Genomic DNA, 16,845 nt, shown 5'->3' on the forward strand with positions numbered 1-16,845 from the left:
AGGCTCAGAGGCAAGGGCCTCATGCATGGTCTGAGACATACATAGGTCACGCCAGTCCATCAAAAGTCAACCGAAGGCATCTAGGGACATTAACAGGAGATGAGGACGCCAAGTACCTACCAGTATCTTTCTTTTCCTTTTCAGACCATTAAAACACCAAGAGTCCAAGGGCACTTTGTAATCCAATAAATGGGATGTACCTTTTAACCAATGGAATATATGTGTATTTACATACTTTTTTTTAAACAGTTGAGGCACATTTAAAATCTCCACTGTTAGTTATTAACCCCTTGTCATACATATTATCTGCAACTATTTTCTCATTCTGTAGGTTGCCTTTTCACTCTGTTGATTGTTTCTTTTGCTATGTAGAAGCTTTTTAGTTTGATGTAGTCCCACTTGTCTATTTTTACATTTGTTGCTGGGGCTTTTGGTGCGATACTTGAGAAATCATTGCCAAGACTAATGTCATGAAACTTTTCCCTTATGTTTTTCTTCTAGGAGCTTCAGGTTTTATATTTAAATTTTTAAATCATTTTGAGTTGGTTTTTGTGTATACGGTTCCAGTTTCATTGTTATGCATATGGATAGCCAGTTTTCCCAACACCATTTGTTGAAGAATCTGTCCTTTCCACATTGTGTATTCTTGTCAACCCTGTTGAAGATCAGCTGACCATACATATTCCAGTTTATTTCTGGGCTCTCCATTCTGTTACAATGTTCCATGTGTCTGTTTTTATGATAGTATCATAATGTTTTAATTACTGTGTCTTTGTAATATATTTTGGAATCAGGAAATATAATGCCTTTAGTTTTGTTCTTTTTTCTCAAGATTGATTTGGCCAGATTATTTTGTGGTTCTGCACGAATTTTACATTGTTTTTCTATTTCTGTAAAAAAAAAAAAATGCCACTGGGGCTAGGTGTGGTGGCTCATGCCTGTAATCCCAGCACTTTGGGATGCCAAGGTGAGTGGACTGCTTGTGGCCAGCAGTTCAAGACCAGCCTGACCAATAGGGCAAAACCCTGTCTCTACTAAAAATACAAAAATTAGCCAGGTGTGGTGGTACATGCCTGTAATTCCAGCTACTTGGGAGGCTGAGACACAAGAATAGCTTAAACACGGGAGGCGGAGGTTGCAGTGAGCCGAGATGGCACCAGTGCACTCCAGCCTGGGCAACAGGGCAAAACTCCGTCTCAAAAATTAAATAAATAAAAAACAAAAAATGTCATTGGGATTTTTATAATTGCATTGAATCTGTAAATCACTTTGATAAATATGGAAATTTTAATAATATTAAATCTTCCAATTCGTGAACACAGGTTGTCTAATCCATTTATTTGCGTATTCTTTAACATCTTTCAATGTTTTATAGTTTTCAGCATAAGTCTTTCACCTTCTTAATTTTCCTGTGAATATAATTTTGTAATGCTATCGTACACGGGATTGTTTTCTTAATTTCCTTATTAGTTTGTTATTAGTGTATACAAACACAACTGATTTGTGTATGTTGATTTTGTATACTGAAGGTTTACTGAATGTATTAATTTAACAATTTTTGTGTGGTCCTCAGGGTTTTCTACATATAAGATCATGTCATCTGCAAACAGATAATCTTGCTTCTTCCATTCTGATTGAGAAGCCTTTTATTTCTTTTTCTTGCCAAGTTGCTCTACTTCCAGTACTAGGTTGAAGTGGCAAGAGTGGGCATCCTTGCCTTGTTCCTGATCTTAGAGAAAAGTTTTTCCACTGTTAAGTATGATATTGGCTGTGGGCTTCTCATACATGGTTTTTATTATTTTGAGGTAAATTCCTTCTATACCTAGTTTATTGAGTGTTTTTATCATGAAAATATGTTGAATTTTGTCAAACGCTTTTTCTACATTCTGCATCTATTAAGACCGTGTGATTTTTATCCTTTGATATTCAAAAACTATAAAAAATAGTATTAAAAAACCAGACCAACTTTTAAAAAGAGAATCTGAATACACATTTCAAAAAAGACAAATGGTCAAGTACATGAAAAGATGCTCAACATCAATAATCATCATGGAAATGCAACTCAAAACCAGAAGAGACATCACCTCATTCCTGTTAGGATGACTGGGTTTTTTAAAAAAAGTTACTGAAGAAGATGTAGAAATATTGGAATACTAGTACACTATTGGTAAGAATGTAAAATGGTATGGTTGCTACGGAAACAGTGTGAAAGTTCCTCAAAAAATTAAAACTACCATATGATCCAGCAATTGTACTTTTGGGTATATATTCAGAAGAACAGATATGAGCATCTCAAAAAGATACTGGCACTCCCACGCTCATTACACCATCATTAACAAAAGCTAACATATGAAAACAACCTGAATGCCCAGTAATGGATGAACTGATAAGAAAAATGTGGTATATATATGCAATGGGATATTATTCAGTCTTTAAAAATGAAGCTAATTCTGGTATGGGCAACATGGACAAACCTGGGGGACATTATGTTAAATGAAATAAGCCAGTCACAGAACAAAGATATCATGGCTGCACTTACGTGGTATATCTAAAATGTCAAATTCATAAAAACAGACTAGAATAGTGTTTCCCAGGGGGTGAGGGAAAAGGGAAATGGAAAGCTGCTGCTCAATGAGTATGAAGTTTCAGTTGGAAGAAGAGCAAGTTCTGGACATCTGCTGTACAACACTGTGTCTATAAGTTAATACTACCATACGCATTTAAATTTGAAAGAGTAGATCTCATGTTAAGTATTCTGAACACACACACACACACACACACACACACACACACACACCTTCCTGTTAGGACAAAGAACTACATGGAATCTTATGTAGGCAGAAATTTTAACAATAGCAATTTTAGGCTACTTTTCTATCAGTTACTATAAAGTCTCTCATACACCTCTGCTAAAATATGTACAGTAACTGCCTAACACAACTAGTTTGTAATTACAAACTGTCTTGAGATTTGTGGCAGAAACTGAGTTATATAAAATTTGGACACTGAGACTATGCCTAACTCTAGGAATGGAAGCAAGCACTGAACTTAACGATAAAAAGGATAACTTATTTACAAATCTAAAGTTCAAGGACTCTTCAAACTTAGAGAAAAGGATACACACACACTTAAATATGGTGGCACAGAACAAGGAAGGCAAAGAGGAAAGGAAAGGAAAGATTCTTTAGGTCTACTATCAGTAAAATCTTAGGAACCTAATTTTTTTCCTAACTTTGAAAATTAAGAAAAACATTACTTCCAAAAGAATGTAACCAAAGAAAAGATATCCGAGTACATCTGCCTGTACAAGATGGTTCAATGTCCTTCATCAAGTGCAGTGTCTGTGTGAGACCAGGTGGATTATAATCCACTGTACATCTCTCCATTTTAAGTACCTCACAGATGAATTCCCACATCCAGCTGGCTAAGAAAAATACAGGGTAAGAAAAAGTCAGACTAATTTATTATTCTGCTGTGGCAAACAATTTAATTGAGTTTCCTGGCCAAACTGCACAGAATGTAAACTTAAAGGAATTAGCAGAGCAACACAAAGTACACTGCTCTGGCCCAGATGCTGTTCCCACTCCATTCTCATCTGCTGTGTCTCTGGACTATTACTGACATATTTGCTCAATGAATATAATAGCTCTTCCTGTGGAGCAGGGCTGGGGACACAAAATAAGATCTTTCACCTCAAAGACCAGTGCTTTTTCAATACACCTGCGGACAAGTGACTAAACCAAATCATCTCCTAAAGGCACATCCACCTGTATGGTCTGTGGTACTTTCTACGGAGAAGAGGGCACAAAAACTACTTTGAATCTATGAATATCTATGAAGAAATGGTATGTCCACAAATCCATGTTTTAGCATTCAAATCTGGGAGGAGTTTAACCTAAGACCAAATTAGGTAAATGTAAAAACAAAACTTCCACCCGCTAACCAAAAAGCTTCACAGTTTACCCAGTGAGGAAGAAATCATATCTAATCTCCTGGGTAGGATGGAACCAGTAGATCAGATCTGTGATCTGGATTTTTTTGCTCCTCACACATGGGGCCAAGCATATCCCCACATCTACAGGAGCTCATTATGGGAATTTTCATTGTGCATTTATTTTGATGATAAAACTTAATATGTTTATGTGATCCTATACTGGAACATCTGAACAACTTCTTCTAAGTTAACAGTCTTGGCTTCAACTATTTAACTACGTCAGGAGTTAATGACGAAAAAGGGAAGTGGACTTAACATGTGTAAAAGACATATTCACAGAAAGTTAAGGCCAGAGGATATAATTTGGCTCTACAGGAATAAAGGTTCATTAGCTGTGCAAAACTGACACATTACATGGCATTCTGAAATACAGCAACTCAGCACTCCGTACCACGGTCACACTGGGAACACCAACTTAGTGTGAGAAAACAGTATCTCTAGCTTTATACTGCTATTTTGCATTTTTACTGGTAATGCAATTTTAATGGTATTTACACTGTCAATTTGTTTGGGTTGTATCACTATGTAAAACCTATATGCATAAGCATACTTAATTTTATATTTATAAATATTTAAGTGACAATGTAACTCAAGTAATTATGGCAATACTAGGCTTCTGCAATTTGGATGTTGGATTTTTACAGTGTTTTTTGAGTGGCAAACACTGTCAAAATTTGAGAAACAATGCAACCTTAAGGATACCGAGAAAGAGAAACCGTCAAATTTAAATATGGCCACCTAATATTTGTAAATAAATAGGGCATAGTACATATAGGGTCATTCCTTCAACTGGTATATATAAATAGAAGTAAAACTTTCCTCAAAAGTTTCCTCAGCTTCTGAAGACCTTTACTGGACATTTTCTTCCTTAATCTCTGACTTCTTTCTTTGTTTGGTGCCTTTATTGTATTCTTGCTGTGAGTCAGAGGAAAGCCTAGCCCTCAGCATCAAGCAAGTGATTGGTAATGATGATAACTCAAAAATTTCAGTGCAAATGATAAAGAATTCAGAGACCAGATGTTTATCAAAAAAAAAAAGAGGTGATGGAGCTTAGAGGATAAGAGAGAATGGAAAATACAGGTTGGGTATTCCTTATCCAAAATGCTGGGGCCAGAAAGGGTTCCACTTTCAGATTTTGGAATTACCTGCATTAACCTATGAGTATCATGCAAGAGTCAATGATGTTTTCAACAGCATCTTTACACCACAGAACAGAAAATAAGCAACAAAGCAAAACAATGAGTAATGTACATAGGTCTTAACCCCATGTAGAGCATTGTGGAGAACCTGCCATTGATGCACCTGGCCTGTGCGTGTGCCATTTTATTACTCTTTGCGGGTGTGCTTTCGTGGGGGAACTGGACATGCACCAAAATAATTTATCACAGCTGAAAGGGGCTGGGATGATCTTTTTTTCCCCTTGGGGAGGCTGGATAAACTACATGTTATGCACCTGCATTTTCACTGCAACCTGTCACACGAGGTTAAGTGTAGAATTTTCCATTTGTGGTAAAGCATCAGTACACAAAAAGTTTCAGATTTTATAGCACTTTGAATTTTCAGATGAGGGACACTCAACCTGTAGTAGAGGAAAGCATGATCACTATCTTAAAACATCTGAAGGGTGTAGTGGCTTGTACCTTTAATTCCAGCTAATCAGGAAACTGAGACGAGTGGATTGCTAGAGGCCAGGAGGCCAGCCTGGGCAACAAAGACTGTCTCTATTTACAAAATGTAAAAATTAATTTAAAAAGAAAAAAGAAAATATATGAAAGCTGCCATATATAAGGATGAGACTGAAGTAGCTCTAGAATTAGAGGAAGACGTTACAAAGGACACACTCACACTTTTTTTTTTTTTTTTTTTTTTAAGAAGCTGAGGACCACCACCAGTTCTCAAGCAGCCACTGCATGCTAGGACTCCGCTAAATGTATAAATACCTTAAAAAATTTAAATATAACTTTCCAGAGAGTGGCTTTGATCACTAAACTAGTAACAGACAGGTTTACATTGGGCTATTTCTCAAGTTCTTTCTCCCACAGGGGCTTAATAAACAACATAACCAACTAATAAGTTTCTAGAACCCCTTTTTTCTTGATTCTTATTCAGCTAAGGCAAAATACTATTAAGTAAAGAAAACAAGATGATAAGCACGGGCATTAGGGGAGAGACTCTCAATGACTGCCTTTGAGAGATTATTACATTTGTTGAGGCTCAGAAAACAATACTCCAAAATGAAGGCCTCAGCAGCATCCTCAGAGAGAAACGTTTTTCTCTGACCTTCTCCCTCCTTCCTGGCTGTTAGTCACATCCTCCTCCAAAGCTAGCCATAAAAACTAGAATCTCTTTTCGTGAAGGAAGGTCATAGAAACTTAAATGCCTTCCCCGCAAAGCCAGCCATAAGATCTAAAAATATTACTCTAATTTCCACCTAACTTTCTATGCAAAAACATAAAGAAGTGATCTGACCTACCTGGTTTGACTGTAGGTCACAAGACCCCATTCCAATTACAGAAAGGGTCCTGCCCCACAGCCAGAAGGAAGGAATGTTGTTGACAGAGGCCAAGAAGAATCTAGATAGACAGGCCTTGCTGGGTGTCCCAACCCAGTCTATTAACATTAGATCACGCCTTTTTGTCCAGTCATACTTCTACATGGCTGTCTATACTTTGTTGATCTTAAGCATAAAAATGGTCAACTTCCCAAAGAGGGTGTTAATTCTGAAAGCTGATGTGTATACATGTTAAATAAATTTGCATGCCTTTTCTTCTATTAATCTGTCTCACCTCATGATTTTCAGCAGCAAACCTCCTTGGCCTCCACACATCACTATTTCAAAAGTAATAAAGTAATCTAAAGTTTTAGAAACATATAGTGAAGGAAGAGATCAATGAAAATATTTTAAAACCTCTATTGTGAACATTTTGCATTTTGATTGCAAGTGATTATAATTAAACAAATAAAAGATAACAGAGTAGGTCAAAATTGCAGGTTATTTTACTCACTTAATTTGAAATGTTAGTAAGTGTTATAGTGTAATAAAAAGTACTTAGGGCCATCTCACCAAACCAGTATTTTCCCATTCCCGCAGTCTATAAGGAAAAGCTTCTGACAAATTACAATATAATGACTTCTCCTTTAGGCTGTTGAAAACATGGCAAATAGGACAAAATATCCTGAGGATTAGGATCAAATTATAGCATGTTTTAAGGAATAAAAGAGCATTCATTTAAGCTCTTGCCTTTATTTCTGATTCACAAAATTAAAAAATTAAGATTGTGATAAAACTAGAAAAAATTACCAAGAACAATTGCTTAAAATGAGAATGATAAAGATGAACACAACTAAGCCTTAGCTATGGCAGAGAGCTCCCAAAGACGCTGAAAATATTAGGGGGCTTAGAATAATCCTGGGATTTAAACACCTAACAAGAAATAAGTATGTAAGAATCCAGTTGTGATAGCTGTCCAAAGAGAAAACTCAAGTCAGGTATCTCAGATACTAGTGAAACTGAAAAATTATTGGGACATAAATACAGTGCATCATTTTTCTTGAAGAAAACTATTAAAAATTGAAACACAAAGGGGCAAGGAGTATTTGCTTTTCACGTGAACTTATGCCACCTCTGTACATATGGCTAACTGTCCAACTGGCTATCTTAATTAAGAAAGATTTTTAAAAGCACCTACATCCACCTATTCCCACCTATTAAAATATCTTAAATGGGGCACAAAAGTAAAATTTACTCAAAAAACATCACATGCCAGAAATATCGGTTGCATGGGATAAAGAGATACACAAGACAATTGTGGTCCCCCCTTGCCGGGTTTGTAATTTTCCTTTTCACATGAGAATCTACGGAACAGATCCTCCTGTATGCTACTGAGATGTTTTAAGAACTCCATCTAAATCTGGGTAACTACATTTGATCACAACACCCAGCCAACTTTCAAAGAGGGACATGGAGCCAGAGAGAGCCAAGATCATTTCTCTTTCCCACCCCCAGAAGCGTTTCCCAAGATCACTGAACTTTAGAGGCAAAAGAAGACTGTATTAGTCCTTCAAGTTGCTATAACAATATACAAAAAAACGGAGTGACCTATAAACAAAAACCATTTTCTCCCTGTTCTGGAGAATGTCAAAGATTAAGATGCTGACAGATATGGTGTGTGGTGAGGGCTCTTGGCTCACTCACGGTGATGTCCCACTAGAGCCTCACATGGTAGAAGGAGCAAATAAGCTCTCGTGGGCCTCTTTTATAAGAGCATGAATCCCACCCATGAAGTCTCTGTCCTTATGATTCATTCGCCTGCTATGGGTTGAATACATCTCCCAAGCTTCATGTGTTGGAAATTTAATCGCCACTGTAACAATATTATAACAAGTGGGGCCAATATTAATAGGTGATTAGATCATGAGGGCACCACCCTCATGAATGGATTAAGGCTGTTACTGTGGGAGAGGGTTCGTTATAAAAGGTGAGAATTCAGCCCCAGTTCCTCTCTCTATAGCCTACTTTTCCTTTCACGTTCCACCTTTCACCACTGGATGACCCTCACCGGATGCCAGTGCCATGCCTTGGACTTCCTAGCCTCTAGAACTAGAAAATAAATTTTCTTTATAACTTACCTAGTGTATGGCATTCTTTTATAGCAACAGAAAATGAACTAAAACACCTCCCAAAGACCCCGCCAACAGAATGGACTTCATTTCCTCTCAGCTGGTAGAATGTAGAAGTTAAGAATACAGAAGTTCAGAAGCCAGGGAGAAAGGGCTCAAGTGCCAGCCCAACCCCTTGCATTGGTACAATGCAGCAAGTTCTTTAACCTCTGAGCCTCAGCTTCCCCATCTGTAAAATGGAAATGACAATGCAGCCATATTTCAGAGAGTATTACAAAGGTTAGATGAGATGAAACATGCAAAGTATCTTACATAATGACTGCACATAAACCATCTAGTAAACGGTAGCAATGCAGAGAAGAAAAGCATCTCTAATCTTTAGGGACGCTTTACTTTATGTGTAGAAGACATAAAAACACAGATGTAGTGGTAGCAATGGGCAGGTAGGGACACAGAAAAAAGACGTAGCCAAGCGGTACACACCCCACAGCAACTCCTCTCCATCTCAGGAACAATGAAGAAAGCAGTTAGATGATCACTGCCTGAGGTAATCTAGTTTCCTTTATTTCATAGCACAGGACCATAAAATATCCTCTTCCATAGGTTGAAAACTCATGAGATATTAATCTTGTCTTATAACTTCCAGAGTATCACTGTGTCATACTCTAATCTCATAAATGCTCTCCCACATATCCACTTCCCTTCCCCAGCCTTTTAGGATTCATTTATTCCTTAAATGAAAATTTTCCTATTACCTGTGGAAAGAGCTTATTACGCAGCTGTATTATAGCACATATTATTTTCCTTGTTTTAAGGAAAGGAGATAGGACATTCAGATTTATAGAAGCACCTATTATGAAAGAGTCATTCCCTCCAAAATGGTTAGCACAGAATTTCCTCAACAATTATATCTTTATCTAAAATGTAATCCAATTTTCAAAAAAAACATTCTCACAAATATCTAGGAATCCCATAAAAAAGTTTAATTCATACAAAATTTCCCTCAACAATCAAAGGACTGAAGGGTAAAATCATTTTCTGAGTTATTTAATCAATAAATTTACTGTGTTTAAGATCCCTGACTTCAGGCTGTTCTCAGTCTAATGCAAAAACAGATCCAACATATCATGAGACTACAAAGCTAAGCATTATGACAGAAGTAACGAAATATGCTGTAAGCAGAGGAAGGAGTTATAAACCACCTCAGGCCTTGGTTCCAATGTCTGTTCCTCTAGGAAGCCTGCCCCATCACCCCAGCCAATATGGCCCTCCTGCCCTGTGTCATCATCACTTCATTTATAGCACTTTCGCTGAAACCATCTTGTTTGTGTGTATGTTTACTGTCTCTCCCAGGAGAATGTGCTTTCTTTTTTTTTTGAGACAGAGTCTCACTCTGTCACCCAGGCTGGAGTGAAGTGGTATGATCTTGGCTCACTGCAACCTTCCCCTCCTGGGTTCAAGCGATTCTCCTGCCTCAGCCTCCTGCAACCATGCCCAGCTAATTTTTGTATTTTTAGTATAGATGAAGTTTCACCATGTTGGCCAGGATGGTCTTGATCTCTTGACCTCATGATCCACCCACCTCAGCCTCCCAAAGTGCTAGGATTAGGGCATGAGCCACCTTGTCCTGCCAAGAATGTGCACTTTTTGAAGGAAGAGACTGTAAGCATGTGACCACGTCTAGGGCATGGGCCCTCAATTAACCATTTGAGACAAACTGTCCAGAGAAGTGGGAAGAGAATTCATAGGTGCTATGTGAAGTGGGCCTTGACAAATCCAGGTGTTTGGCTGGTAAAGAAAGTTTTGCAGACCTAAGATTCGATATTAACCTTCCAAGTCCAGTCACCATGTGTGACTATAGTATACATTTTTGACTTCTATGTGCAAATACCTTCTAACTCATGAGTTTATTGCCTTCTTAACATAAGTTCCATAGTTTTTATTATTATTTAAAAAATTTTTAGAAAAAAACAACAAAGTATAACCTGAGTTCTTACTGAAATTCATTTTTACTTAAAAATTCTCAAAAATGCATTTTGGTTTATTTAACACTTTCAAAGAACTTACCTAACCAAACAGACACAGTAGATAGGTTTGGTAGGAGGACTTCAAACTTCATGTGCTTGATTTCTTTAGAATCTTATTTTTCTTAAATGTTCAAGTTAACGTCATGAAGGAATACAAGTATCACTTATCAAAATAACCAAAGTTATCTCATATGCCAAAAAGGCAATCAGCTTATTGTTTATGAAGGGATAAAAGGTAGAAATAATAGAATGACATTTTACTTTGGAATGAGAGAGGCAGATATAGGTAGCTGTTAATACCTTCGACTCTTGGTAAGCACTTCATCAGAGCCATACACCCCATTCTGTGATTGGTATCTGGACATATGCAGCCTCATCCTCATTGATTTTCTTGAAGATGGGTTCTGGCTTAGGAAAGGCAGCCGAGGCCATCATCCGTTCCACCAGTAACCCCTCAGGTAATGGAAGGGTACATACACATTTTTAGACCAGAAGAGACCAACTTAGAGAAGTGATTTGCCAACTTCTCATCTGAGATAAAAAGACACCAATGCTAGGGAAGTGAGGTGAATTTTTTTCTCAAATCTAGTCAGTAGAATCCAGGAATCCTGACTTGGTCAGGCATTGTTTCTACTGTCCTTGATTATATCTTTTTAGGACATCAAAACTTTACAGGCCGGGCACGGTGGCTCACGCCTGTAATCCCAGCACTTTGGGAGGCCGAGGCGGGTGGATAACGAGGTCAAGAGATCGAGACCATCCTGGTCAACATGGTGAAACCCCGTCTCTACTGAAAATACAAAAAATTAGCTGGGCATGGTGGCGCACGCCTGTAGTCCCAGCTACTAGGGAGGCTGAGGCAGAAGAATTGCTTGAACCCAGGAGGCGGAGGTTGCGGTGAGCCGAGATCGCGCCATTGCACTCCAGCCTGGGTAACAAGAGCGAAACCCCGTCCAAAAAAAAAAACTTTACAAACATTTCAAAATGCTCAGAAGGAGAGAAGACACCTGGAACAGAACTAAGACTAGGAATTCTGAGTCAGTCCCTAATAAGAAAGCTGATGAACAAATCATCTGGACATCCTCTGTGGGTTATTACAGACACTGAGTTCAGCAGGCTCATGGCTTAAGTCACCTCAACTAATTTTCCCAACATTGATTGTTAAGAGCTGCAGGAAGAGGTCCCCCATCCAATTTTAAAAAATAATCAGGATTACAGGACCACACAGCATCAACTAAAACTAATCCAGCAAGGGTGGATAAGTCAATAAGATGAAGGTGCTTGTTGGTTTAGCGTAGCTGGAGGAGTGCCAGCTCACACTGGAACAGCTTTTAGTCTCCAGAGTCTCTCAAGGTCAAGGGCAGAGGAAAAAAATAATATGGGCCATGCAAATTTCTTTTGTCATCTGAGTTCAATGAGATTGGGGCTCTGAATGAATGTTCATGCCCTACTGTTTTGAGTTACCACTTTTTATTATTCACTCAAGACATTTCAGAAAAAAAACATATCTCCTAAACTACAAGTTTCAGGGGATCGAAGAAGCAGAGCCTAGTTGAACATAATGTTGTAAAATGCCTGAGAGAGCATTATTAATAATAATCAACCAAAAAGAAATAAAGCAGTCAATTTTGACAATGTGGGGAATATACTATAGAAATACATAGAATATGCTATATAGATATATACAGAGCTGCTTACTTCTACATGAAAAATCTGAGTACACAATTGTAACTAAAAGTTGAAACGATTTACATTCTGAAATGATGGACAGTAAGAATTGATGATTTTATTTCTTTTCTAAAAAAATTACTATGCAGTATTCTACTAATTTCAAAGAAATTCAAGAATTAAACAAAGACCCATTGTCAGAATTCCATATGACAAAAAAAGTGACTGCTTAAGTTTTTTCTTTTGCAGTAATTTTATTATATTAAAAACTTCTTCAAACAAGTGGGTAAAGCCATAAAAATCATTTGGCTGTGTAAATATCTGTTATATTATCATATTTTGATATCATTTGTACTCCACAGATAGTATTTTTTTCCAAATCCCCAACCATTAAAAATCAGTGAATGATTTGAAGGAAATTTGTTAACAGTCAATTTATAGATGAAACTATAGTTGGAGAATTAGGCCCAGTGGTCACGCATGCTGTGGGCAGTAAAAGGCACAATATATACTATGTACTTATATTAATGGATGTGCATAATGTTCATCTGATCATCTTTCCTTTAATGAGATTCATCTTTGTAGTATGTCAGTTTTATGTAGCATATACATTGTTAAAACGTCTTTAGAGAAGGATATTAAACATTGTTGATGCTTAAGGAACCATACCAGGAACAGTAACCCAAGGGCATGTTGAATAACAAGTGCTTAAGCAAATAGGCATTGCCTTGATCCTGCAAATCTGACCTTGGGTCAGTAAAAAAAAAAAAAAAAAAAAAAAAAAAGGTTACTGTTTTAAAATATCTAGGCAAATACTGCTTTTAAGTGTTTAACATGATTAAGAAAAGCAACAAAGCCCTTTGAACATTGTATCTTCCTTTTTTACTTACACTCTTCCAGCTTATCTTTACCTCCTCAAGAAGCCCCCAAAACCAAAACACACAACTAATGGACAGAATGGGTAAAGTCACAAGCACACTCGTAGACTGAAAAAACAATTTAATTTTGGCTGGGTCGCCATCTAGGCCGGGCAGCAAAAATTTCTGATGGCAGTGAGTAAATAGACAAACTCAACCATCTTTTGTTTTCCTCGATGTCGCTACCTTAGCTCAGAAGTAAGTTGTAGATGACAAAGTATATGCTGCAGGCACTGTGAGGCAAGGCAGGCTGCCTAAGTTTCCTCATCTGTAAAATGTAGATAATGCCTTCAGGACAAAAAAGCATGCTGAGATAATACAAGAAAAACACTTGGCTTGATGTTCAGCTTCCTCTCCCTGCCAAGCTATTGCTATGACTACATGGAATGTGTCATTTGCATTAAGAAAGATGCACAAGAGCGGACTGTATGTAAACACGCAGTCAGCACATACTTGGGTTCTGCCTGGTCTTTCTGGGTGTTATTTAGAACTGGAAGTTAACTACTGATAATGCCTTTTCTACCTGAAAAGAATAAGGCATAAGTATTGCAGGAATTCAAGGATGACCCAACGTACAGCCAAGCAGTCTCTTTGACTAAGGCATGGTTGACACAGCATAATTACTAATTTATAATAAGCCCCCACTGTTGAATCCAATGGTCTCTATCATTCTAACTAGCTACTCTTATTAGAGGATAAGGTAGGAGAGATTGACCTTGATTCACCTCTTTTCCAACCAAATGTGGAAAACCCTTTAGTACAGTGATTGTTAACGATGGTCCCACATTAGAATCACCTGGCGGGGGGCGGGGTGCTTTTTAAGACTCCAGAAGCCTAAGCCACACCCCAAACCCAACCAGTTTAATCAGGATATCTGGTGGTTGGGAGATAGGCTTCCACGTTTTCTGAAGTCCCCAGTGTGATCCAAGATGTAGCCAAGGTTGAGACAGCTGTCGAGGATCATCCCTCTTCACCCTAAGTAACTTCTGCTTCAAGGCAAACTAGCAAAGCCAACCTAGAGCATTTCACAACCACAGCTTCTGAGAGTAGTCACGACAGGACCCCCAACACTGGAACACGACAGGTGCCTGCACTAGGGTCCACACCGGGGGCCCAAAAGAGCTTATTAGCAGGGGATTACCCAACTCCCCATGAGGAACCATTTTCTCAAACAGTATTCAACACAAATAAGTTCAACAATCTTAGGAGATGCCACCTGTGCCTAAATTGATTGGCCTCTGACCATCAGGAGATATTTTCCTTCTTTAAGAGACCAATCTCTTCGGAGGGAAAGTCAGTATGTATGTGTGTATGGAGGCACCCCCGTGGGCACACACACCCACACCGCCCCCCCCAACCCCCCCGCCAACCTCCAGCCAACCTCCAGAGCAGTAGACAGAAGCACGCAATTCCCGGGCTGCTTGGAAAGCACCCCGCAGGCTCCCCGCCGCGCGCCCGCGCGCGCGCCCTCTGCACCTGCCGGTGTTCGGCCGCACCTGCCATGCAGCGTCCTCCCTCCTACCTTCCAGCAGCTCGTCCAGGCTGGTGACCTTCCGGCTGCCGTCAATGGTGTAGATAGTACGGACGCCTTGGGGCAGGTTCACGTTGTCCGACAGGGAACGGGTGAGCTCTATGAGGAGCGCATCGAAGGACCGGAAGCGGTCGCTGGAAATGGCAAACACCAAGCCCTTGAAGTAGCGGTCCCCGTTTCGGTAGAAGCGCGCCTTCTTGGCCTTCTTCTCCGAGCTGAGGGCCTGCAGGGTCCGCGTGCGGTAAAAGCTGCAGTGAGCACTGTGCGCCGGGCTGGGGATGAGCCCGTTCCCCTTGGGGCCCGAGCTGCTGCTGCCCCCGGAGGAGCTGGGGGCCCCTCTCCGCGACCCCGGCCGCGGCCTTTTGTCCCGTTCCTCAAAGTGCTCCAGCTCGATACTCCTGGTGCTGGCCATCGCGGCTGCTCCAAGGGCTCCCCGCAAAGAGACGTTCCAGGCCGACTAAGCGTGCGACCGCAGGGCCCTTAACGCGCCGGAACACCTGGCTCTGGCATCCCGCCCTCTCCGCGCAGGTGGGGCCGAGGAGCCGCGGAGGCGCCAGCCCGCCCGCGCCCTCAGCTAAAAGTGGCCACAGCGCCGAGCCGCCCGGCTCATTGTCCAGCGCGGCTCACTCCGTGCCTCCCGCCAGCCGGGGAGCCCCACGCCCCCGCAAGCGCCTCCTCCACCCGGCCACGCCTCACAAGTCCCGCTCGGGAGCCGCTGGAGAGAGGCGAAGTTGGGCCGCCCGAGGCTCACGCCGGGCCCGCGGGCACACACAAAGCTCCAGCGTCCGCCGAGCGCTCCCGGGAGCGCCGAGGGGCGGAAGGAAGGATGGGGCGGGGCGCGGAGCGTGGGAGAGGCCCCCGGGGGAGTCGCGCCGGCCCCTGCCCACGCGCGCGGTCCCAGGCCCGGGGTGCCGCGACTCCGCCTCGCCCGCGCCCGGGTCCGCGCGCGCCGTTCGGGACGGAGAGGCCCGTGTCCAGCCTCTTCCTCCCCCGGAGCGCGGCCCTAGCGGGAAATAATGCAGGCCGCCTCCCACGCAGCCGGCAGGCCCGGCCCACTGGCGAGCATCCGCGCTCGGGCCTCCCTCCACCGCCCGCCGGCTGTCAGCGCTGGAGGAGCCTTACCCGCCCTGGGGATGCCAAACCGCGGGGAGAGGGAGGAGGGGCGGAGGAGGGGGCAGAGCGCGGAGCGGGGGCGAGGCGGCGCGGGAGGAGCGGCTCCTGCGGGTCCCGGGCGGCCCCGCCCGCCTGACGGCTCCAGCCCGGCCCCGCGCGCTAATGGGCGCAGCCGCGGCGCGCGCTTCTCCGCCTGGGAAACGTAACCGCGCAGGCCAAAAACTACAAAGGAAGGAGATTCAAGGGCAGGGAGCACATCCCCAGCCAGCCTCCCGGTGAGGACCCGAGGCCAAACTGCCGCAGAAATCCGAAGCCCAGCATTGACTTGGGGCACACAATTTATTATTTTTTTGTAAGCAGATTTGTTGCTTTATTAAAAAATCCTTTGAGAAAACAGTCTCGACTGTTTCCATTGCAGATTCGCTAATGTGGTACGTTCGGTAACTTTGAATGAATGATCAGAAGTTATTGGGTTGGTGGGGGGATTAAGTAATCAACGAATATTTATCAAGAGCCTGCTCTTTGTCAGGCATTGTCTCTGCCACTGGGATATCCTAACAAAGGAAAGACTCTGCACCCGCTCCCCCACCCGCATATTTAATGTTGTCAGTTAGAGCTTCTTACCTAAGAGGCCTATCATTTGTGAACACCCATCATAGTGGAAATCTCAATGCAGTACTGTCTATTCAATAAAAACACGTTTTCCAAAGACGAGAGAAACACTAGTTATCACCATTTTGTCATTTGTAAAGATAAAGCTCAAAAACGTTTGGTCCTAATTTGGCATGTGAAACCTTCCAGGTGTCGCCAAACTTTTTACACAGGGAGCCAGTTCACTGTCCCTCAGACCGTTGGAGGGCCGCCACATCCTGTGCTCCTCTCACTGACCACCAGTGAAAGAGGTGCCCCTTCCTGAAGTGCGGCAGGGGGCTGGATAAATGGCCTCAGGGGGCCGCATGCGGCCGGGGGCTGTAA

At 41.6% G+C, this 16,845-nt stretch overlaps 1 protein-coding gene across 6 annotated transcripts in view; it reads right to left on the reverse strand.

Annotated features, from left to right (window-relative positions):
* Nucleotides 1-16,013, reverse strand: part of DCLK2 (doublecortin like kinase 2) — a 183,030-nt gene extending 167,017 nt beyond the window's left edge. For all 6 annotated transcript variants that reach the window (XR_744864.3, XR_744863.3, XM_010338617.3 and 3 more), the window contains exon 1: nt 14,749-16,013. Coding sequence is in view for 4 of the 6 variants with exons in the window: in XM_010338617.3 (XP_010336919.3) it covers nt 14,749-15,169 (421 nt within the window). In the remaining 2 variants the exon portion in view is untranslated. The remainder of the gene's footprint in view (nt 1-14,748) is intronic.
* Between the last annotated feature and the right edge of the window lie 832 nt (nt 16,014-16,845).

The sequence above is a fragment of the Saimiri boliviensis genome, chromosome 3 (assembly GCF_048565385.1).
Source record: "Saimiri boliviensis isolate mSaiBol1 chromosome 3, mSaiBol1.pri, whole genome shotgun sequence".
NCBI lineage: Eukaryota > Metazoa > Chordata > Mammalia > Primates > Cebidae > Saimiri > Saimiri boliviensis.